Raw genomic sequence first — 23,639 nt, forward strand, 5'->3', positions numbered from 1 at the left:
ATAAAAAAAGGTACACATCAATTTATCACTCAATAGTTTTGGGAAGAGTCTTTAATAATGACATATAAAGGAAACAAAGGCAATAATAAAAGAAAAATTTGAGAAACTGCAAACTGTAGGATCTCTCCATATATGTGGAATAAATCAGACTACGTGAGACAATGTGATACAGCTTTGAAATAGTGCATATCCTTCCTCTCCTTATCAAACAGAAAACCATCACCCTCCTCTACTGCTGATTTATTAGCATATTCCAGCAATAGTGCCAAGAAGCACGTGATGTCATTAGCCAATTACTGGCAGATTCCAACTCAGTAATATCCAATATACCAACAACCAAAAGAATTGTTTTGGCAAACATTCACAGATATTCAAATGGTTAATTCTAACACCATTCACAAACTAACTCATTTAGTTAACTGGTTTGTTTGGTGGGGCTACTCATCATGGCAGGTTTAACAGGATTGTATAAGAAAAGTTCGATGTTCTAATCTATAGGAACACTACCACGTGAGAAAATTATTTGTGATTTTAGCCTTCAACTTTTTATTGTGATATTTTCATGCACCATTACAGTCCATCCAAAGTATAAAATCAGTGGCTTACAATATCACCCCATAGTTGATCATCCCAAGAGTTCTGTCCCATATTGTCAGAGAAATTTACACCCCTGGGAGTCATGTCCCACTTGTCGGGGTGGGGGGGGTGGGGGTGGGATAGAGCAGTGAGTTCACCTGCTGGGTTGGCTTAGAGGGAGAGAGGCCACATCTGAGCAACAAAAGAGGTTCTCTGGGGGTGACTCTTAGGCACAGTTAAGTAGGTTTATCTTCTCCTTTGCAGGAATAAGTTTCACAGGGGTGAGCCCCAAGATCAAGGGCTCAGACTATTAAATTGGTTGTCCCCACTGCTTACAAGACTATCAGGAATTTCCCAGGTGGGGAAGTTTAACATTTTCTCCTTTCTCCCAGTCCTCCAGGGGGCTTTGCAAATATTGTCTTATTCTCTGCCAAATTACTCTGGAATGTATCAAGCCCTGAATTTCTGAGGCTAACTACCCCTTCACTTCCTCCTTCCATGGTATATGATTAATTTGAGATTTCAGTGAGAGTACTTTTTTGAGCAGATCACAAGGCTGCTAAAAAATTTTGGTCCTATCTACATGAGAGTAGATATACCAGCAGTCCACACTATGCACCAAGGTGTGAGCCTTCTATTTAAGCAAAAATACAAAACAGGTTCTTAAACTGTCATAAAACAAACTTTGCAACCAGTGAATATATTTTGCCCATAAATTTGGCTAAATGGGATAAAAAGTTGTTGTATATTAAAATAAAAACAGACACCAAAATGATGACACTTCTCAGCAAATCATCTTAAGCCCCTTCTCTTAACCATCTTTCAGGAAAATGGGTCAAGAGTCAGCAGAAGTAATGGTGAAGGCAATATTTTCCAAATCACATGCTAGCAATTGTTCTATTTTTTTTAAAAGGGAGTTTAAAGTGGTCAAATCACAATAAATATATTATATATCCTGACTCTTTGGGAATCACAATGCACAATAACATACTAAACGCTAAGCAGTCTAGAAGAGACTACTACGCAATACTGCAGGTTTATCTACCTAGAATGCAGCTCCCCTCCCCACCAAGCTGGTCAAAATCTTGTATGGAACATAATTTGGGACTTCCAGGTGTAACAAGCAATCTGAACCATCCAATTTATTGGTATTGCAAGATCCCTAGATGCTTACATATCCTGGATCAACTGCTCTGTTCTCTATGAAAATTAGCTCATTGAATTTGAAGTTTATTAAACTCTTTTGGAAAAACTGTTCCATTGTTTAATATTTTTATATAAAAGACCCATTCAACAAAAATTATTTTAAAAACTTTTCCCACATCTTTGAAAAGATGATGTTGACACAATGTTAGCTATTTGGAAAAATTCAGTTGTACACAAAGTGCACAGCTCTGTCTCTAACCTAGGGCTTCTAAAAGGATCCACAATTACTTCCCTCCAAAAAGAAAGTAATATGCTATATTTTAATCTGAAAATAAGCAATGTTTGCAGAAGTATCTGTATTAGGTTATCAGTGCCTTTGATATGATAAAGTTTTATTAAAATATTTCAGTGGATGTCCAGGAAAAATAAGTACTAGAATCAAAGAGGGACAGGCTTAAAAAAAGAAATTCAAACCAAGATATGCTACTGTGTGGGGTGATGGAAGTTCTGGTACTGGGTAGTGGTGATGGGATCACAGCATTGTAAATGTGACCAACACTTCCCAATTGCATATTTCAAAGTCGTTAAAAATGGGAAATCTTAGGTTGTATATATGCTATCAAAATAAAAAAAATAAAACAAACAGTAAGATAGGCTACTGTAGATCTGAATTCAAAAATCAAAAAGGCTGAGATAAAGGAAATGACAACATTAAAGAAAAAAAGCGAAATTAGCCCAAGTGACAAGAAATAAGCCATCTACCTCACCAAGGTGGGCACATGACCCAGGGCTGGCCAACCAATCACAGGTTCTTAAACTTTCTTAGGGGAAAAGCCAGAGTGCAGAAGGAATAAAATTAGTCTGAGTTATGGCGGTGACCTTTTCCAACTATAGGAGAAGCCTGATTTCAGGGGAGGCCAATAGAGAGCAGAGCTGAAAGAGTCTAAGATCATTTGCTTTTTGGGTCAGTGTCTATTTTTCTCTGTGAACTCGGTATTACAGAAATCAATGCTGTTGTTGTTTTTGATGTAAGCTATTTTTGAGATAAATTTCCTTTAACTTGAAACGGAAAGCTACATGAGAAACACAGTAGTATTGCGGATCACACTAAAGGTGGGACTAGTTCTATAAAATCCACTTGCTCATCCTTTTCGGAGATATCCCAACAGAAACGTGCAAGAGCCACAATATTTTGTTAAAATGTTAGCACATTTAACTCGTATGGTCAGTTTAATTGAACACCGTTAAGTCCGTGGAATTCTGAATAGGGCATGAGATCTTGTTGATTTGTCCAGATTAGTGTGATGCCCCAAAATATCCCAGAGTAATATGGGTAATAAATAAAATAGTATTTGCAAAATCCCCTTGGGGGACTGGAGAGAAGGGGAAATATTCAACTTCCCCATTTGGGGAACTCCTAATATTCTTGGAAGCAGTGGGAACAACCGTATCAATACACTGAGCCTTCTATCTCAGGGTTTGCCCCTATGAAACTTATTCCTACAAAGAAGCTAAACCTACTTATAACTGTGCCTGAGAGTCACTCTCAGAGAACCTCTTTCGTTGATCAGATGTGGCCTCTCTCTAAGCCAACTTGGCAGGTGAACTCACTGCCCTCCCGCTACGTGGGACATGACTCCCAAGGGTATAAATCTCCCTGGGAACATAGGACAGAACACCTGGGATGAGCCAGGACCCAGCATCATGGGACTGAGAAAGGCTTGACCAAAAAGGGGAAGAGGGAAATGAGACAAAATAAAGTTTCAGTGGCTGAGAAATTTCAGAGTTGAGAAGTTATACTGAAGGTTAATTCTTATGCATTATACAGATATCCCTTTTTAGTTTATGGTTGGTGCATTGGAGTGGCTGGAGCGAAGTACCTAAAACTCTAGTGAACTGTATTTCAGTAATCTTGATTCTTGAAGACGATTGTATAACAACATAGGTTTTAGAGTGTGACTATGTGATTGTAAAAACCTCACGTCTGATGCTCCTTTTATCCAGGATATGGACAGATGCATGAAAATAAGGGTAATAAATAAATAACAGGTGGAAGATAAAGTGTAAAAAACTGGGTAGACTGAAATACTGGTGATCAATGTTTTAAGTTTTTGCTTTTTTCTTTTTATTTCTTTTTCTAGAGTAATAGAAATGTTCTAAAAACAATCATGTGATGAATACACAACTATGTGATGATACAGTGAGCCATTGATTGTACACCACGTATAGACTATGTGTGAAGCATTCTCAATAAAAATATTTTTAAATATTTAAAATAAAACTCACAACCCTTACACTTGTATTGCTTTTCTTAGGCATTTTCAAAACTAGCTACACTCAGTATAGGTTATGATCTATTTTATAGTATATCTACTGCTTAATGGATACATAATAGCCCATGAAATGCAATTCCTACATTTTCTGCTCTTATTATATGTGTTTATATATATATACACACACAGATATATATGTGTACGTATATACATATACACAATATTGTATATAATGTTTTCATATAAGTGTCTCTTAAATCAAGATTTTCAAAAGTGAGATGACTAAATCAAAAGGTTACATGTTTTCATGTCTCAATACAAGTGGCAAGTTGCTTTGTAAACAAGGTAGAGGTATTTTAGGGTACAGTGTCACTAATTATAGGTATACTGGTTTTAGTTCCTACTCCAACATTGGAATGAGGAACCAAACTCACTATGGCTTTCATTTCCTATTTGATTACAGAGTCTGCCCATTTTTCCATAGTAAACAATGGTATTCCACTTTGGTGAATTGCATATCATTTGTCTATTTACCCATTAGGCCCTTAATATTCTCAATTGGCATGAGGCTTTCAGAAAATACTAATTTTCCTTCTATAGCCAATTATAATTTTCTATGTAACTTGCACTTTCTGCTAACTGCAATTACTATATTGCTATTTTATAGTTTGGATATTTAAGCCATTGGGCAGTAAATTCATGCACACACTCATACACATATTATTTTTGCACTCTCCATTAACTCTTGTCCCAAGTACACAAGAAGACTCTCATAAATTGTTGCACTATACTAGTTTCGCTATCACAAAGCTAAGACTGCCAACTGTTAAGCAAGCCATCATCCCACCTCCAAATACACAGACACACACACACACACATAAACACATGTAGAGATTTAAAGATGTCAGGGAAGGAAAACCACATCAAGTAGCACATATCTTCAACGTGAAGCATTCCAAAATCTATTTTTTCAGAAACCTCTAAGAATGTTCTCAACTAGGAGAAATATTCTTGAGCTCATAATTAGAGGTTATGATTAAGACTAATTTGTACTATCAATTTAAACTGCAACTTAACTTGACAGCATGATTGGTAATGCTAAGTATGACTAAAAAAAATTAACTCAGCTCTTAATGTAAACATCCTACAAACTCAGAGGAAAGATAGAAGCCTGTAAAACCACCGACATTACTTTTCTAATTTAAGTTTCTATCAATTAAAGGATCTGTCTCAATTGCCCAGAGGTTAAAAATGTGAAAACTATGCAATTTAGAATAAATGTGTTTCTAATAGCCAAAATTGTTAAAATTATGTGATAATGAACTGTGAGTAAATAATTTTTTTCCTTCTCAAAATAATGGAGAGGGCAATGACCAATCATCTGACAGAAGCAGTATATTTTAGAAAAGGGGACTGATTTCAACATATTTCAGCAACTCATGGGCCAACTGCCGGGTACCTGGTACATGTGAACCCTGATGTTTAACTTATCTTTTGGGCCCACCCTTTTCCATCTCAGTCAGGTAATTTCTACTGAAAGCCTTGAGCCAGCCTGTCTCACCAGAAAGCACAGGAAGCTCCCTTCCCTTCAGAGTCTCTGCTTGCCCATGCCTTGCTTTTGTTTCCTAGCCTCTTACAAAACTTCCAAGCTCTGGCTTCCAAACCACTTCTGGTACATGTCCCTCCTTGGGTTCTCTGTCGTACTTTAATTCTTTTAATTCCCAACCGATGTGACTGTGATGCAGATCTGACATTTCAGTTGGTGAATCACACCTTTATTCCTTTATATATTTCTAAATCGCAGAGTTTACTCAGTTTCTTGGACTTTTAAGAAGTTTCGGGTTGCAAGTTATCTCCACTTCATCGGGCATTATCCACTGTTAGCTCAACTATTTTAATACACTAAAAAAGAGTTAGAAAAAAGGGTATCCAAAGAAGCCTAGACAAATTCTCTTAATATATATATATATTCGGACATATGTCTGGAATTTACATGCCTGATCTACCAAGTCTCACTCACTTTTTACCTTGGACAATTCAATTTATACTTTTCGGAGCCTGTCTCTCATATGTGAACCAATTAAAATTCTTATACTACCTAAACTCAGAGGATTGTGAGGCACAAATGAAATGCAAAAGCAATCTATGTATTATATAAATCACAACATGGTAACTTCACAAAACAAAGCTTCCATAAATAATACCTCATTGGAAAAATGTATGAAACACAGACTCAGTACCCATATCCAAATAACACCTAGTGTGAATATGTTTGGATTAGTCACTAAAGGAAAGAGGATAATAGTCACACACCATTATTAAAAATTCCTCCCCAGTTTTTTTTTTTTTTTACATAGGCAGGCAGCAGGAATTGAACCTGGGTCTCCAGCATATTAGGTGAGAATTCTGCTAATGAGCAACCATCACACCACCCCTCAGTTTGTTTTTAAACAAGCAAATATATAACATTTCACCTGTTTTCTTCTGCAAATACTTTGTTTAGCCCCTTGCTTTTTTCATATAGCATATCCTAGACATGACTCCATTCCAGCAGAGAGAGAGAGCTCATTTTTTACAACTCCACAGTTCTTCATGGTGTGGATGTACCAGTTTATTATTTTACTGTCCCTTACTGATGGACATTTGATGTATTTCTGGTACTTTGCTATTGAAAATAAGGCAAAACAGCAACAAAACCCCCAGCCTTTGAGTATATGGTTTCATATTCATGGGGTGCATCTTAAAAGAATAAATTTCTACAAGTAGGATATCCGGATTAAATGTTTTTTTGAGATTGTGCCAAATTCCCTTTCAAGGGGCTGAACCACTTCACACTTCCACCAGTAATGTATGAATGTAACTGTTCTTTCACAGCCTCACCAAAGAATTACTGACAAGTTATTGGATTTTCTCCCAATAGGAGAGAAACCGCAGTATAATTTTAATTTGCATCTCTCTCATGTGTGAAGATACGTTTAAGGGCCATCTGCATTTCTTTTTCTGTAACTTGTCTATTCATATCTTTGTTACCTACTTTTAGAGTCACATATTTTCTTCAAGTCAGCCTATTTCAGGCCCTTATTAATACTGTTTTTTATTCAAGACACTGTTGGCTCTCCCCTAAACCACTGCACAGTCTCCTAGCTGGTCCCCCTGCTTTGATTCTGGACTGCACTACAGTCTATTCTCACACAGCAGCTAGTCTGATCTTTTTTACAGCATTAATATCATTCCCCAGTTTATAATTCTCCAATGGTCTTCTGTAACAACTAGAATAAAATCCATCTCTTTACCAAGGCCCACTGGTAAAGATCTACCATCTACTGATGCAGCATCCTCCCATCTTTCTGCCCTTTGTCCATACCAGGCTTGTTCCCACCTGCAGGACTCCGAAAGAGCCATCCTTCTGTTAGAAGACTTTTCCCCACAGACTCACATGGCTTCTGCTTACTTTTAGAATTACACACGTTACTTAAGGAGAGAAGCTGTCTTTAACCATTCCATGAAAATCTGCCCTCCGTTTCAATCCATTACCCTATTTTACTTTCTTCCTAGCTCTTCACTATGCTAAATTCTTGATTATTCATTGTTGGTTCACGACCTCCCCCTGCCCAGACTATAAAGACCAAGTTAAGGCAGGGGCTTTGTCCTATACACCACCCTTTGCCCTGCACGTGAAACACTGCTTGGTCACCAGAAGATGCTCAAAACACATGTTTCAGTGTACCCCAAACTACTTCTGTTTCTTCCAGTTTTCCCACATCTCAGATTTCTTCTTATGCTTTCTTTTGGTTTGGTCATCTAAACCAGTATGACTTTTAGATTTCTTATTGTGGTAATTATTCAGAATTAAAGATAGAGACAGGCTACCAAGAACCGCAAAAAACCGAGAAGATGAATTCTAATATACAGCAAAGAGTCAATGATAATTTTAATGACTTACTAACATTTAAAATCACAATACTTTAACCACAAAATGACTCATTCCTATGATTTAATTAAGCCGTAAGACAAAATATACCATCTGAATTCTGTAGGAAAGTAGAATGCATCAGTAATGAAAATATGTTTTTATCTGTGTCCCCAGAATCAAGCATTATAAGGGGATTGTGTACTATTTTATTAAAAGAGGCCAGCCATAAAGGGTTGATTAAAATGAACAGTCTAAACATCTGATGGCCCACCAAGCAGTTCTTAAAAGAGATGAGTTAGAGCTATCTGCACTGGCATGGAAACAAAATCCTTCCGTATTCTAGCACTGTTCTAGGAGTTTTCAAGTTTTAGGTCCTTACTTCACTGCTTCAAGCAAAAAATTTTTAAATTAAAAACAAAAAAATTACAAAGTAGCATATATAGAGTGATCTTATTAGTTTTAAATTAATGTTACATTTATATGTATTCAAAAGGTTCAGGAAAAATCAACACCAGAGCACTAATAAAACTTAGTTCTGAGTATTAGAAGTATGAATGAGTAACTCTTCTATATTTTCTAAATCTTTTACAAACACATCATCATTAAAAAAGGCAAACAAACAAACAAAAAACGCCTGCCATGCAGGAAACCCAGGTTCGATTCCCAGCCCAATACTTCTCAAACAACAATAACAAAACAAAATTCAATAAATGGTGCTGCAATAATGGGAGAGTCACATGGAAAAGGACTGAAATGTGACCCCCACCACACAGGATACAAAAAAAAAGGAGGGGGGAGAGTTAAAACAGCCACTGGGAAGAGCTGGGAGGTTTTTTATTTTTTCATTTTGCCAACCCTTCCCTACCCTCACTCCTCATCGGGAAGCAGGAGGAAGGGGTCACTTGACAGAACCCTATAGCCAGCAAATTAGCAAACCTTCTAGGGTCAGGACATAAATGCTGTAGGATAAGCTGATGAGTAATAAGATTGGATAATGTGACTTTAGTATCTTATTTTGCGTTACTGATACTATAACAGATATACTGCAAAAGAAAAACTAGTAGAAAATATTTTTGAGTCTATCTGAAATCTACACCAGATTCTTAGGAACATCTCTTTGAAATGGCTTTAGAAATCATGTTCTGAAATGTTTCAGAAGAACAACAAAGGAGAGAGTCATTTATTATGATTTTGTCTAAATAACCTAAATTATTCAACTCTTCATTGTAGAAAAGCTAAAATGTTTTACATCTAAATAGGTATTCCTGTTCCCAGGGAAAATGATATAAAACCGTCTGGAATAAAGAGATTAAAAGCAAACTTTCAATGTGCCTGTACTTTATATTTGGGAGTTCTGACCTTATTTCTATGGACACTTAGGCCAATGCTGGAACTGAGGATTGCCATCACTTCACTAAATGCAATAAATTTTAAGACTTTTAACTACCTTGTTAATAAAGATAAAAAGGTAAGGGCTGCACTCACAACCTCTATTTTCAACTTTTCTGTTTTAATACTTCTTACCATCATTTTATGCTGGATGCTTGGTACCTTACCTGCCCTTCTGACAGCTCCTGCTAATGCTTCTCTGTTCAGCGTATCCTGGGATTCAATTTAGCCACCAGAACAAAGCCTTTAAAATGATCAACCCACCTACCTGACTAGTACCAATGTGTAAATTTAGGCCATCTTCATCACCTTTGCTCTTACTGTAATGAATGTATAAGGATAGGATGGAACAGTAAATGTAGGTTCTGAGTTTTATAAAATAAATTTTGAATGGAACTAATCAAGACTACAGTCCTGGTTCTTCAATCAGTAGCAGTTAAGTCATTTCAGATTACCAAGCTTGAGTTTCATCATCCAGCAACACAGGGAGACTATACATGGACCTTATTTGAAATTTGAGGCCAAATGAGAGATATATGAAAGTGTGCTATAAATCCTAGAAAATTATATAAAGGTACATTTTGATCTCTTCTCCAATAGTGCCAATCCATTTACTGGCTGTAACATCACTCAGAGGCTCACCTTAGAGCACCAAGCCAAGCAGAAATTTTCACAAGTACTCACATGCTTGTGCTTAAAGATGTAATTAATGAATTCACAAATCTATTTGTTCATTCATTGGCAACTTTTTGATATTCTGAAAACAAAGCCATGCCTATCAATATGGATGAATCCAGACTAAAATATTCTAACTTTTACAGAAACCCAACTGAAGTTTAAATACTATAAAGGAGAATAATCTCTGGCATTTAAACGAAACAAATGGGCCAAACAGGTTTTAATATCTTTATGATACAACGTTTTTACTTCAAAACCACCATCAAAGGACAGTCAAGAGCCACCTTGTCACCTAGATTAACCCTTTCTAAAATTCTAAACGCAAAAAACAAAATAAAAATAAAAATAAAAATTTCCTCTCTCTCTCCCAGCCCGGCCAGTTAGAGTTTGAAGAACTTTTACTTCAACGTTCCTTCAGTTGAACAGGATTCTACTGGGGGGGGGGGGAGAGGGAGCACATAGAGACACACTCTTGAGCAGGGTCTGGTATCTTAACTCCTAAACTATTACGTTACAAACTAATCCCTAAATTTTTATGTTACCTCCTCTGAAAGGCTTTACAAACTATCTCATGAACCACCCCCACCTCTCTAACGTTAAAGTCTGTTAAGTCACCGGAGTAGCACTTCCTAAAGTAATCGGAATTCTGTGAACTCTCCTTTTAGGCAGTAACATTCGCACACTTCATATTATTTTAATGCCCCACCCCTATTTTCTTTCCTCCCAAGTTCCAATTATAGTTAGAAAAAAACAGCTTCTATTGAGACCACCTAAAATGCCAGTCTACTTAAAAGCACGAGAAGGTTCCATATAGACTTTATTATGCTAACCTCTATTTTGAACTTAAACAAGAAATTCTAAAACGTTTGGGTCTGAACCGTCCGAGGTATCAGCTCCCCAAATGGGCAGGAGGAAGGGTAAAGTTTGGCCCTTACCTGGCTCCTTCACTTAGGTATCATCTGGATAGCTAAGGATAGGTTGTTGGGATGGATGCTATGAAGTTGGGGTATCTGGATTTTCAGTGAGAAAAGGGAGACAAGAATACACCAGAAAGTCTTACGAAGACCCACAGGATGTTAATTAGAGTCATAAACGTCAAAGACCCCAGACTGGAGTCCCAGGCCGAACTGGGAGGATGGGAAGAGGGGCAAGAACTGGGCAGGACGTTTGGGTGTGGGGAGAAGGGAAGGGGAAAAAAACTGGCCGGACGCGGCGGAGAGAGTAAAGGGTGGGGAGGGTACGCTGGGTACAGTCAGCCCTCGCCCAGGTACCCAGCCCTGGGAAGCCTGCTCCGGGCAGGAAGGTGCCCGAGGCAGCGGATCTCTCCGGGAGGATTCTCCCGGCTGTAGAGGCCAGTGACGCACCCAGAGGGGCTCGGGGAGCCGCGCCTCCTTACCTTCGGGCATCTCCCTGTCGCCGATGTGCTGCAGTTGGTGGCCCTCTCCACCTCCGAAATCCAACTCGGCGGGCTCCACCGCAGCTGTGGCAGCCTCCACGGCCACCGCGTCCCCGGCCTCCGTGGCAGCCTCCACGGCCACCGCATCCCCGGCCTCCGTGGCAGCCGCCACGGCCACCGCTTCCACGGCCTCCGTGGCAGCCGCCACGGCCACCGCTTCCCCGGCCTCCGTGGCAGCCGCCACGGCCACCGCTTCCCCGGCCTCCGTGGCAGCCGCCACGGCCACCGCTTCCCCAGCCTCCGTGGCAACCGCCACGGCCACCACGTCCCTGGCCTCCGTGGCAGCCGCCACGGCCACCGCGTCCCCGGCCGTTGCCTCGCTCAGCTGTGACTTCGAGTGCCGGCCCCGCTTCGAGTGCCGGCCCCGCTTCGAGCGCCGGCCCGGCTTGGGGCTGGCATTGGGGCACTTGCAACAACTTAGTGTGTTTCCCATAGGACTCCTGTGCTCCGCGTTCTCCTCTCGCCTCCTACTCTGCGGGGCTTAGCAGCTGACCCCTCCCGCAACAACGGCGTGGTCGATATGGGCAGCTCTGGGCTACGCCGGGGCTGTGCCGGGGCTGCGCTGCAGATAAGGCTCGGCCTCGCCCGCTGATCGCCCGCCGGGCCCGGGGAAGGGCTCCGGCCCGGGCGGCACCCCCACCGCCTTGCTGCCGCTGCCTCACACAAGCTGACTATTCTGCGAGGGCGGCGACCAGTTCGGCTGATTTAAAAAGGGTGGGGACGTGACAAATGCTAAGAACCGCAGCCACTACAGGCAGAGAGCGCCGGAGGACCTCCAGCTCCTTTCACCACCTCCTCCAACTGAACGCTGCTGGCGGCCAGCCTGCCAACCGGAATGCGTCCTACGTCACCTGGTTACGAAGAGCCAATCACGTCCAGAGCTCCCTCCCGCGCCTGCCTCTGAACAATGGCACGTGACCCACAATGCCCCGCCCCCACCCCGGCTCACCCGCCCAGCGGCTGCCCCGCCCCCAGCACGGCGAGTCTGGGACTCCCCATTCATCCGCCCGGAGCTTTCTGCTTTAGTTGGAAACTTCACTTTTCTCCTAGGTGGATATAGTCTCTGAATTGCTCTTGTTTGTTCCTTCAATACCTCCTCATTGTCCCCAGTAACCTCACTACAAACACATGTGGGAGTCACTCCCCCATCTCACATTCCCCATGGCTCCCCTGTTTCCAAGGATGAAATTCAAACTCTTTACCCCAGCACTGATTTAATCGTGGCCGCCATAGAAATCCCTTGTTAGTAAAGAGCGGCTCCATTAGCAACTCCGTTTCTCCCGGCCTGACAGCTAACTTTCATTTAGCATATTGTTTACCCAACTTAGTTACACCCAAATTGTTGACCGTTTTTGTAATTAAACGTTCTTCCTTTCTCGCCTTCCAACCCGTGTTAGTTTTCTCCCGCAACCTGACCACAGCAACCCCCAGGGCCTTGCTCCTATTCTCAAGAAAGGGTTGGGCTGTGGTCCTGAATGAGACTTAGAGGACACGTTACCTCTCCACTTCCTTGTACGTAAAATAGGGACTGAACACGACACCCCCCTCAGCTGCCAAACCCTGGGATTCACCAACCCACTTTTCTTGCCTGTTTCTCCCATCCACGGCAGGAGTTTCCAGATTTCCCTTTTTTGCCCACTTCGACGCTTGAGGCACGGTTTGCTCTATAAAAGCGGGGCACCAGATTTGAGGATGACAATGAATAGTTAGCTTTTGCCAAGCGCTTACTATATACCCGATTCTGTTTCAAGAGCTATACTCATTTAACTGCCAACAATCCCCGTTTACGGTCCACAGATTCCCATGTTACAGAACAATCGAGGCGCAGAAGTGAAGTAACTTTCCCAAGGTCACATGACTGCTCAGGGACGAGACCAGGATTTGATCCTTGGTGGTCTGGATCTCCCCAGTCTCTAGCGATTACCGGAAAATAATGGTAGAAGTCAAACTTGGGGGAAAGCAACTTCAAGCATCAGGGTTTTTGTTTGTTTGCGTTCATTTCTTTGATGTGAATTTTAAAATGCCCTCCCTTGATTCAGCATTAAGTCCGCTCTGTGTGCCAGACACTGTAGGTAGAAACCAGTCCTCCCCTCCATGAGCGCCCATGGATGGGAAAATAAAGGCTGAGAGTCCACATGGCCGTGGCCACACTGCTGAACCTCGGATTCAGCCCCAATCGATCTGACCCCAGAATCAGTGCTGGGGTAAAGAGTTTGAATTTCATCCTTGGAAACAGGGGAGCCATGGGGAATGTGAGATGGGGGAGTGACTCCCACATGTGTTTGTAGTGAGGTCACTGGGGACAATGAGGAGGTATTGAAGGAACAAACAAGAGCAATTCAGAGACTATATCCACCTAGGAGAAAAGTGAAGTTTCCAACTAAAGGCAGTGGCAGTGGCTGAAGTGGAGGGAATGCATTTGAGGTCATCTGGGAGGGAGAATAATAACAAGTGCTTAGTGGCTGGAGGAAGAAGGAAAAGAGGAGAGGCCAAAATGGCTGCTAGGATTCTGGTTTGGGGGGCTGGGTGGGCAGCACCTTCTCCTAGACAGGGAGTACAGCCAAAGAACAGAATTGAGGAGGACAATACTTTTTGGCTCTGTTAAGTAGAACATCAAATAGAGCTCCCTAGCTGAAAATTGGATATAAATCTGCTGTAGGCTGAGACCACTTTGTGATTCCAACTTATGTTTTCAAAAATAACATGTATATTAAATCAAACCGAAGAGTAGTGGGGAAAATTTTCTAAAACTTACACCCTGAGAGCATAACATTTTTTAGTGATTACTTTCATGGGGCAAATCAGAAACTATGGACTTGACAAGTGAATCCTATGTAAAATAAAACTCTTACACACAAAAAAATTTTTTAATTCTATTATCATCAGAGTATATAGAAAGTAGTTGAAGCCATGGGTACACAAGTGATTACCTTGGGAAGATGTTTTATAATAGAAAAAAAAAAACGAAAGAGACTTGGAGAATAGGGATATTCAAGTAGCATTTAAGTGAAGCCAGCAAAGGTGACTGGAAGAGGTTAGGAAAACAACGTGCAGTGAAGTCCAGGGATATGAATATTAATCAGGAATGGCTGATCAGTGGGTCCCACCTGGGTAGGGATTATCCCAGCTTCTCACTTCTTTAACAGCAGCAGCTAGCATAACGTCTGGCCAGTAGGCATTCAATGCATCATTCCTTAATGAACAGAGTCAAATGCAGGAGGGCATGAAATCAACAAAGGTCACTGTCTATGGCAGCTCAGTGACTGGGTGTGTGTGTGAGCCCAATGGCAGGGAGTGGGTCAAGGGATGAATAAAAGGTGAGAAGGGGGGGCTTTTCTTACCAAAGAAACATCTAGCTAAGAAAAGAGATGAGGTAGTAGTCTGAGGAATATGCACAGTTAAGGAGATCCTTTTTTTAAGATAGAAAAAAAAAGGGAGCACATTTATTTGTGGAAGGGTATGCTGGTTTGAAATTGTCATGTACCCCAGAGAAGCCTGTTCTTCTAATCCTGATTCAATATGATAGAGTAGGACCCTTTGATTAGATTGTTTCTATGGGTGTGACATTTTGAATAGATGGAGACGTGATTCTACCCATTCAAGATAGGTCTTGATTCGTGGACTGGAGTTCTTTAAAAGGGGAAACATTTCGCAGTTCCTAGATAAATGAAAGAGACACAGACATTTGGAGGTGCTTGGAGTGCTGACAGTGAGAACAGAAGCCTAAACATGGGTATTTGGAGATGCAGAGCCCAGCAGATGTTGCCATGTGCCTTCCCATGTAATGTTAAACAAGCCAGAACCCAGAGTTGTGTCCCAGAGAAGCTAAGTGAAAGCCCACAGATGCTTAGAGAGGAAACCTCTGGCATCAGAAGCTGGAAGCAATGGAACCGGGAATAAGGACCAATAGAGGCCAGCCACATGACTTCTCATGTGACAGACATTGGCATTCCTTGAGTCAGGTATCTTTCTCTGGAAGCCTCTGTTTGGACCTTTTTGGCCTCAGAACCGTAAACTTGTAACTTAATAAATCCCCTTGAAAAAAGCCAACCCATTTCTGGTATATTGCATTCTGGGAGCATTAGCAAACTAATACAAAGGGTAAGAGCCAATAAAGAAAAGAAGTTTGAAGTTAGAAGATTAACAGAGCAAAGTCCTGCAGAAGGCTGAATTTTCCAGAGCAGGGTAATTTAACTCCTACAGAGATGTTTCTGGGGAGCAGACGTTTAGAAAGAGCTCACCTGATGTTAACTGTTTTTCTCTATTCTAATATACTTGTATTTGCAAAACGATTCTGGGAAAGCAGGTCTAATGTGTTGAAAATCTGGAAAAGCTGGATAAACCTAACAAAAGCCAAATAATGTCTACCCTCAAAGATGGGTAAAAAGAAATTTGATCAAAAAAACAAGAAGTTTAAGTGCAAATAGATGCATCACAAAAATGGAATATAGAGCTAATTATTTCCCTTCAGTAGTTAAAAGAAATAGGGGGTGCACAGGTGGTTTAGTGGAAGAATTCTTACTTTCCATGCAGGAGACACAGGTTTGATTCTCTGACCATGCACCCCCCACCAAAAAAAGAAATAGCAACAACTTTGGGTGAAGAGTGAAAAAATTAAGAAGAAAATGACAAGTAATTGCAAAAATCCTTTAACCACATAAAAGAACAAGAAAAGGACGAAAGGGAGGACTATCCTTTAAATCCAACAGGAGGAAAAGGTCACTTCAAAAAGCAGGGAATTAATGGCTAATATTTTTTTCAGTTCTGTTTAAAATAGCTAAGTAAGATTTGGGAACAAAAATAACCAATAAATTGAAATGTGGGAAACCACACTGGAATGGGAAAGGATTTGATGAAGTTCAATTTCAGTAAACAACATCTATAACTCCTCAGGTCCAAATGACTGCATCCCATGATAATAATCATATTGTCTGAGGCCCTAGGAATGTCATTACAGACCATTTTGGATGATTCTAATAGACCTGAGATGTCATTTAAGATTAAAGTACAAAAGATTATTTGTATTTAACAAGACACATCCAAAATAGGTATTTCTGACCTTGAAAATTAAAGAAATGTAAAATTTTATAAGCAGAAAGATATTGGGGAGCATTATTATGAAAACAAATTTGAAACATTTTGCTCAAAAAGCACATTGGAGAGCAGTAAGGAAAACCCCTATCCTTCTATTACAATTTTCAGCAAAAGGAAGCAAGTAAGAGTAATGTGATTTGAATTGGGCAAAGGTTTGATTCTGTGAAAGAAGCTGAGATCTTTCAGGAATCCACTGATTGTTCAGAATCCCCTGAGAGGACTCTATGATTAATGTTTTATATGGATTTGGAGTAAATACATTCACCCATTCATTCAATACCGTGCTGGTTTGAAATGATGTATGTACCCTAGAAAAACCATGTTTTAATCCTAATCCCATTTTGTAAAGGCAGCCATTTCTTCTAATCCCTATTTAGTATTGTACGCTTGAAACTATAATTAGATTATCTCCCTAGAGGTGTGATTTAATCAAGAGTGGCTGTTAAGCTGGATTAGGTAGAGGCATATCTCCACCCATTTGGGTGGGTCTTGATTAGTTTCTGAAGTCCTATAAAAGAGGAAACATTTTGGAGAATGCAGGGGATTCAGAGAGAGCAGAGCAGAACTACATAGCCAGGAGAAGCAGAGTCCACTAGCCAGAGACCTTTGGAGATAAAGAAGGAAAATGTCTACTGCGGAGGTTCATGAAACAGGAAGCCAGGAGAAGAAGCTAGCAGATGATGCTTTGTCTCCCATGTGCCCTTCCAGATGAGAGAGGAACCCTCACCGTGTTCACCATGTGCCTTTCCAGATGAGAGAGAAACTCTGACTGTGTTCATCATGTGCCCTTCAACTTGAGAGAGAAACCTTGAACTTCATCAGCCTTCTTGAACTAAGGTATCTTTCCCTGGATGCCTTAGATTGGACATTTCTATTGACTTGTTTCAACTGGGACATTTTCTCAGCCTTAGAACTGTAAACTAGCAACTTACTAAATTCCCCTTTTTAAAAGCCATCCTGTTTCTGGTATATTGCATTCGAGCAACTAGCAAATTAGAACAAATACCCATATAATGCTTGAGTTCTTATCACATGCCAAACACTTCTTAAGTACTAGGGATGACATTTTGAACAAGACAAACAAGATCCCAGCTCTCATGAAACTTATCTTCTAGTTAAGGGGTCAACAGATAGTATTGTCCAACTCCCCTCACTCTCATGGCCCAGGATGGCTATTGATCTCTAGATATTGTTATCTTTATTCCAGACATCAGGGTAAGGATGGGGGAAAGAAGGGAGATTTTTCAGGAGATCTACATTGCACAGCACTTACATATCTTTGGCTAAAATTTAGTTACATAGCTACACCAACTGCAAGGGAGGCTCAAAAATGTAAACATTTAGCTTGGTGATGAAAACAGAAGGGGCAACTGGATATTGGAAGGCACCTAGCACTTTAGGTCACAATCTGTAAGGAAAGATTCTGGAAGTTTCCTCTTAAAGCAAGAAGGATCATGAATAAATTTCATAGCGCTTGGCAAGTACACATGAAAATCTTGTAGAAGTTTTATAATTATCTTTCCTTAAGCTAAGAGGAGAGAAAAGTCTTAAGCCATAGAATAAAATTTTAGGTTAGTTTCAATAAAGAATTTTATGACAGTCATTTATCAGGGCTATGCATCACGTTGTGACTAATTGGGTTTCATCCTGAGTATCATGACCAGTTATTCTTGTAGAATAGGGCTTTATGTGTAAACCATATGAACATTTTTTTCTGGGCAGCCTATAGTTATCATTCTCAAAGGCATCTGTGAACAAAAAATGTTAAGAATTACTATCTTACCTGTTTTGATATGGAAAATCTTGAAAGTAAGTAGACCTGATAACTTCTCTCATTCCTTACTTCAGAAAATTATCATCTGGCTTTTTCAGAAAGAGGGGAATTCGATGATACTGGTACTCTATCTCGATAAAGTGTACAATGCATCTTCCACCTGTCTCTTTCTCACCTGCTCTCTTCACACTGCATGTGGGTTTATTTCTGCCAAGCGAGTCAGTTGAGATGAGAATGCTAATTTATTTGAAAAGTTGCTCTGAAAACAAACAAACAGAAAGGGTGTTAGGAGGGTGCACTGGTAATTCAGTGCTAGAATTCTCACCCACCATGTGGGAGACCTGGGTGTGATTTCTGGCCCATGTACGCCAAAGGAAAAAAAATAATTCAATAAATGGTGCTGCAATGATGAGATATTCACATGGGAAAAGAAAGAAATGTGACCACCACACAGTACACCCCCCTCAAAAAAAGTGTTAGTTTTCCATACCACCAGGGCAGATAATAGATGATGCTCATTGGAAAAACCAGTACTGGCCCCAATAGTCCTCCGTGATTTACAAGTTCCATACACCAAGGCAAGTTGTGGAGACAAGTTCTAGGAAGGGCTTATGATTTTAAGAGAGACCAGGAGTTTCCTTTTGCCTTCCTGGGCAATTTACTCTGCTCTGCTTTAAAATAATTTGCTTCCAGTTTCATTCTTCTAAGTGCTCTGGGAAACCTAAAATCTTTCCCAGCCATCTGCTAGTACTTCCTCAGAGCACCTCTGAGTGGGAGTGGAAGACCCTTGCTCCTCATGAAGTGCCCTTTTCTGGCTCCCGGGTTTATAAAGGAGATGCCAGCTCTTCTCCCAACTCCAGTGACTAAATGCAGTGGTCTGCATTTAACCAGTAGCATAAAAGAACAAGTTTATACACTTGTCCAGTATATAAACTCACTGTCAAATTAATTTTGGAATAAGGTAGACTATAAATAAATCCAATGCTTGCAGTCATCTTTTCCCAGTCATGCCAATACTCCTCCCCTCCCAGGTATGTCACTGTCTCTACCTATTTCACTTGTGCAATTCTCAACTTTAAAGTTGAGAATAAGAAGTGTCAACTTTAATTCTCTTAAAATCAAGACCTTGCTAAAGCTGATTTACTGACAGTAGAACCATTTTCTCCTAGCAGTTATTTAACATGTTCCCCCAGTTTCTCTTAGTAGCCTTTTTGACAGCAGCCTCCTTAAATCAAGTTAATGTTAGAAAGGCAAGGCTGTAGGAGGAAGAGGAGCTCATTAAACTTGACAGCAGGGAAAAGTTAGAAACATCCATTTTTTAAACAATTTCTTCTCTAGAAATAAAATTCTTATAGGTTTTATACTCTATTGCTGAGACAAATCAATTTTTATCCCTATAGGATAGAGTCCACCCTAAAGTACCTCCAGAATTTTTCTATTAGAAGGGTTTGGGACAGCAATCTGGATGGATGCAGGAAACAGAAATTTGTCTTAAAAGATGTATCTGTATAGAACACTTTAAAAAATTAGATTGCATTTGGCTCCTCTGGTGAGCAGGTCTGGCTTCTACAGGGTGCTCATTTGATGGGCCTAGTTTGAATAATGTCACACTCTCTCTGAGCTGTTTCTTCTTAGTCCCACTTACCACACATATGAAATAGACTATCCCTTTGAAAAAACATTCTGGTTATGCAATCAATGCTTTGTTATGGAGGGAGAAAGACAGCAAAAAGAAAGACTCTGGGACCAAAGGAGCAGTTGAAACCAGGGTCTTCAAACCTAGTCTGCTCTGTTCTTTGTAGCTGACTTATTACCTCCAAAATCCAAACAGTGTCTGCCCCACCTTGACCATCTGGTAAACCTCTACTCATTCTTTGAGGCTTACCTTAAACAGAGCTTCCTCTGCAATGCTTCTCTAGTTTTGTCAAGACAGTGAGGTCCTGCATCTTCAGGAAAACTGTGCCTTCTGCAAACCTCTGTATAGAGCAACATGTATCACTCTACATAATAATTATTTATATATGTCTGACATCCTTATTAGACTAGACACTTTTTGAGGGTGGAGCTATTCTATTCATTTTGGGTGTATCCCCAACAGTTAGTGTCTAGTGCTTTGTAGTCTCAACACATTTTTCCTGAATGACCTACCATGATCACTAGCCTAAAAAGTAAACCCACACCCAAGGCCAACCCTAAGCACAACCTTCAGATGTACACTGACCCTGCTCCTCAACACAGCCTGAAATGTAACCCTAACCCCAACCCTTTCTCTAACCCTTAAGCTGACCTTCTTCCTAACCCTAGCCCTATCCCGAACACCAAACCTCGCCTGAAATCTGACCACATCCCGAATGCCAACCCTAAACACAACGCTTGATTTTTGACATGCCCTGAAGCAAATCGCATTTCTAAACATTACCGTAACACCAACACTATGCCTAACCCTAACCCTAACAAAATCCTAAACCTGGATCCATCCCTATCATGATCTCTAGCCCAAAACCTAACCCCACATTCAAGGCCAACCCTAAGCACAACCTTCAGCTGTACACCGATCCTGCAACAAAATGCAGCCTAAAATGCAACCATAAATCGAACCATTTCTATAACCCTCACCTTAACCCTCACCCTAACCCTAGCCCTAACCCAAACACTAACCCTCGCCTGAAATCTAACCCCATCCCCAACGCCAACCCTAACACAACCCTCGAATTTTGACCAATCTTGCAGCAAATCGCACCGCAGAATGTAACCCTAACACCAAAATTATGCCTATCCCTAACCCTAACTCAATCCCTAAACCTGGACCCAACCCTTCCAGGATCTCTAGCCTAAAACCCAACCCCACACCAAGGCCAACCCTAAGCACAACCCTCCGTTGTACACCGACCCTGCACCCCAACGCAGCCCGAAACGTAAACCTAACCCCAACCCTTCCTCTAACCCGAACCCTAACCCTCTCCTTAACCCTAGCCCTAACCTGAACACCAACCCGTGCCTGAAATCTGACCTCATCCACAACGCCAACCCTAAACACAACGCTCGACTTTTGACCAAGCCTGAGGCAATTTGCACCCCTAAACATAACCCTATGTTTATGGGTTGGTTGTTTAGGCATAAACAAACACTATGCCTAACCCTGACATTAACCAAACCCTAAACCTGGACTCAACCCTACCACGTTCTCTAGCTCGAAACCTAACCCCACACCCAAGGCCAACCCTAAGCACAACCGTCAGCTCTACACCGACCCTGAACCCCAATGCAGCACGAAACGTAACCCTAAACCAAATCCTTTCTCTAACACTAACCATAACCCTAGCTCTAACTTGAACACCCACCCTCCCCTGCAATCTGACCCCATCCGCAACGCCAACCCTAAACACAACCCTCGACTTTTGACGAACTCTGCAGCAAATCGCACCCCTATAGTAACCCTAACACCAACACTATGCCTATCCCTAACCCTAAGCCAAACCCTAAACCTGGACACAACCCTTCCACAATCTCTTGCCCGAAATTTAACCCCACAAACAAGATTATGACATAGGGCTGGAGAGTTGTTACACCCCTGAGTTAGGACAGTGAGCATGTATTGCTGACATTGTCAGCTGAAAACAAACTGTTTCTAGTGGTCCTTACTAAGAGTTATTGAGAAAAAAGCATTTGCCACATTAATAACTGCATACCAGGCCCCAGAGGGATGTGTTGATTTACTGAAGCAATGATACCACATCCAAAATAATAGCTGCAATTTGAGTCACCACCTGCTTGAGTTTACAATAATCCAATGTCATCCTCCAAGATCTATATGTTCTCTGTGCAGGCCAAATAAGATGCAGAGGGAATCACCACCCCTGCATTCTTCAAGTCCTTAAGAGTGGCACTAATCTCTACAATCTCTCCAGGAATCTGATACTCCTTCAAAAAATTTACTATTTTGCTAGGTAGGGGCAGTTCTAGTGGCTTCCACTCAGCCTTTCCTACCATAATAGCCCTTACTCTATGAGTCAGGGTCAATGTGGGGATTCTACCAGTTGTCCTATGTTAATGCAAATTATACATTCTGGAATTGGGAAAATAACTACAAAATGGGTCCAGGCACCCACTGTGAGATGGACTTGAGCTAAAACTCCATTAATCACCTGACCTCCACAAGTCCCAACTCTAACCAGTGGACCACAGAGACATTTTGAGTCCCCTGGAATTAGTACCTAATTAATTGTGTCTAATAATCTCTGAAATATATGATCATTTCCTTTTCCCCAATGCATACTTACCCTGATAAGAAGCTATACGTCTCCTTAGGGAAGGACTGGAGGAAGATTAACGGTATGAATTTGTGGCATTGTTCTCCCCCTACTCAGGGCAGGCTGGAGGTTGGATGGCCATGTCTTCAGGGAAGATTATTAGAGGGTTATCCAGAACAGTCTCAGCACAATCTTGGATTTCAATGTCACCACAGCCATCATTATCAATCCATATGTCATCATCCAATTTTTCAGGGTCCCAATCAATGCCCTCACTTCAATGGCAGATACCATGCAAAGTTGAAATTTCAGTTTATGTTGTGAACTTGCTACTCTAACAATGAGACTCTGAGTCTGATTTTCAGAGATCTCAAGTCTGTGGCTGCAGGAAATAAGATTTTCCTTAGGGCACTCATTGCCACTTTTACATCCATCATACTGTGCATAAGCTTCTCATTTAAAGCCTTCAGCTCATTCCTTTCCCTAATCAATATATCCAGCATGCAAACGTCAACCAGCCAACATCTCAGTACTTCTTACTTCCACAAAACTCTGTAAAGGTATCAGAGACATTATTACCAAGAGCAGGACCTCGTATAAACATACAATTAGCAGAATCAAATGGTGATAGTTTGACTATCTCTTTTGCCAGCTCACCCCATGCATTGGAATGCCATCCTGATTACAGGACACAGAGTCATTAGTGTCTTTGAGTCTAATCAGAGTAGAAAACCAATTGTAAGGGTCCATTTCTAAGATTCTGTTTCTTAAGAACCACTCCCAGTCCCAAGCTGTATTAGCTGGGGTTCTCTGGAAAAACAGAATCAGCAAAGTGATATCTGTAAATATAAAATTTATAAAAACATCTCAAGCAACCATGGGGATGCATGAACCCAAGATCAGTAGGGGAGGCCACCAGCTGGCAGCTCCTTTTAAGGCAGCCCTCCTGCCAAGCATGCCAACCTCGAGTTACATCTGCCAGGTGGGCCAGGACTGAGGGAAGAAGAGACTCGAGCTCATCATCTGCTGGCCAGATTTGGTAAGTGCATGCTGGCTGTACCTGACAGGGAGGCAAGAGCTTGAAGGAGAA

At 41.1% G+C, this 23,639-nt stretch overlaps 1 protein-coding gene across 32 annotated transcripts in view; it reads right to left on the reverse strand.

The window, feature by feature from the left end:
* The window catches only part of LOC143673947 (uncharacterized), a 405,211-nt gene that overhangs the window by 287,648 nt on the left and 93,924 nt on the right, over positions 1 to 23,639 (reverse strand). For 21 of the 32 annotated variants that reach the window (XM_077149097.1, XM_077149104.1, XM_077149114.1 and 18 more), the window contains 2 exons: positions 22,580 to 23,101; positions 231 to 20,275 (listed from right to left, as the gene is read on the reverse strand). In XM_077149097.1, coding sequence (XP_077005212.1) covers positions 11,052 to 11,864 — 813 coding nt within the window. In that variant the 5' untranslated portion in view covers positions 11,865 to 20,275; positions 22,580 to 23,101 and the 3' untranslated portion in view covers positions 231 to 11,051. Of the gene's footprint in view, positions 1 to 230; positions 20,276 to 22,579; positions 23,102 to 23,206; positions 23,360 to 23,639 lie in introns of those variants that run through there. The other 11 variants (XM_077149115.1, XM_077149105.1, XM_077149123.1 and 8 more) reach the window with 9 other exon arrangements.

Source organism: Tamandua tetradactyla, chromosome 2 (genome assembly GCF_023851605.1).
Source record: "Tamandua tetradactyla isolate mTamTet1 chromosome 2, mTamTet1.pri, whole genome shotgun sequence".
Classification (NCBI taxonomy): Eukaryota; Metazoa; Chordata; class Mammalia; order Pilosa; family Myrmecophagidae; genus Tamandua; species Tamandua tetradactyla.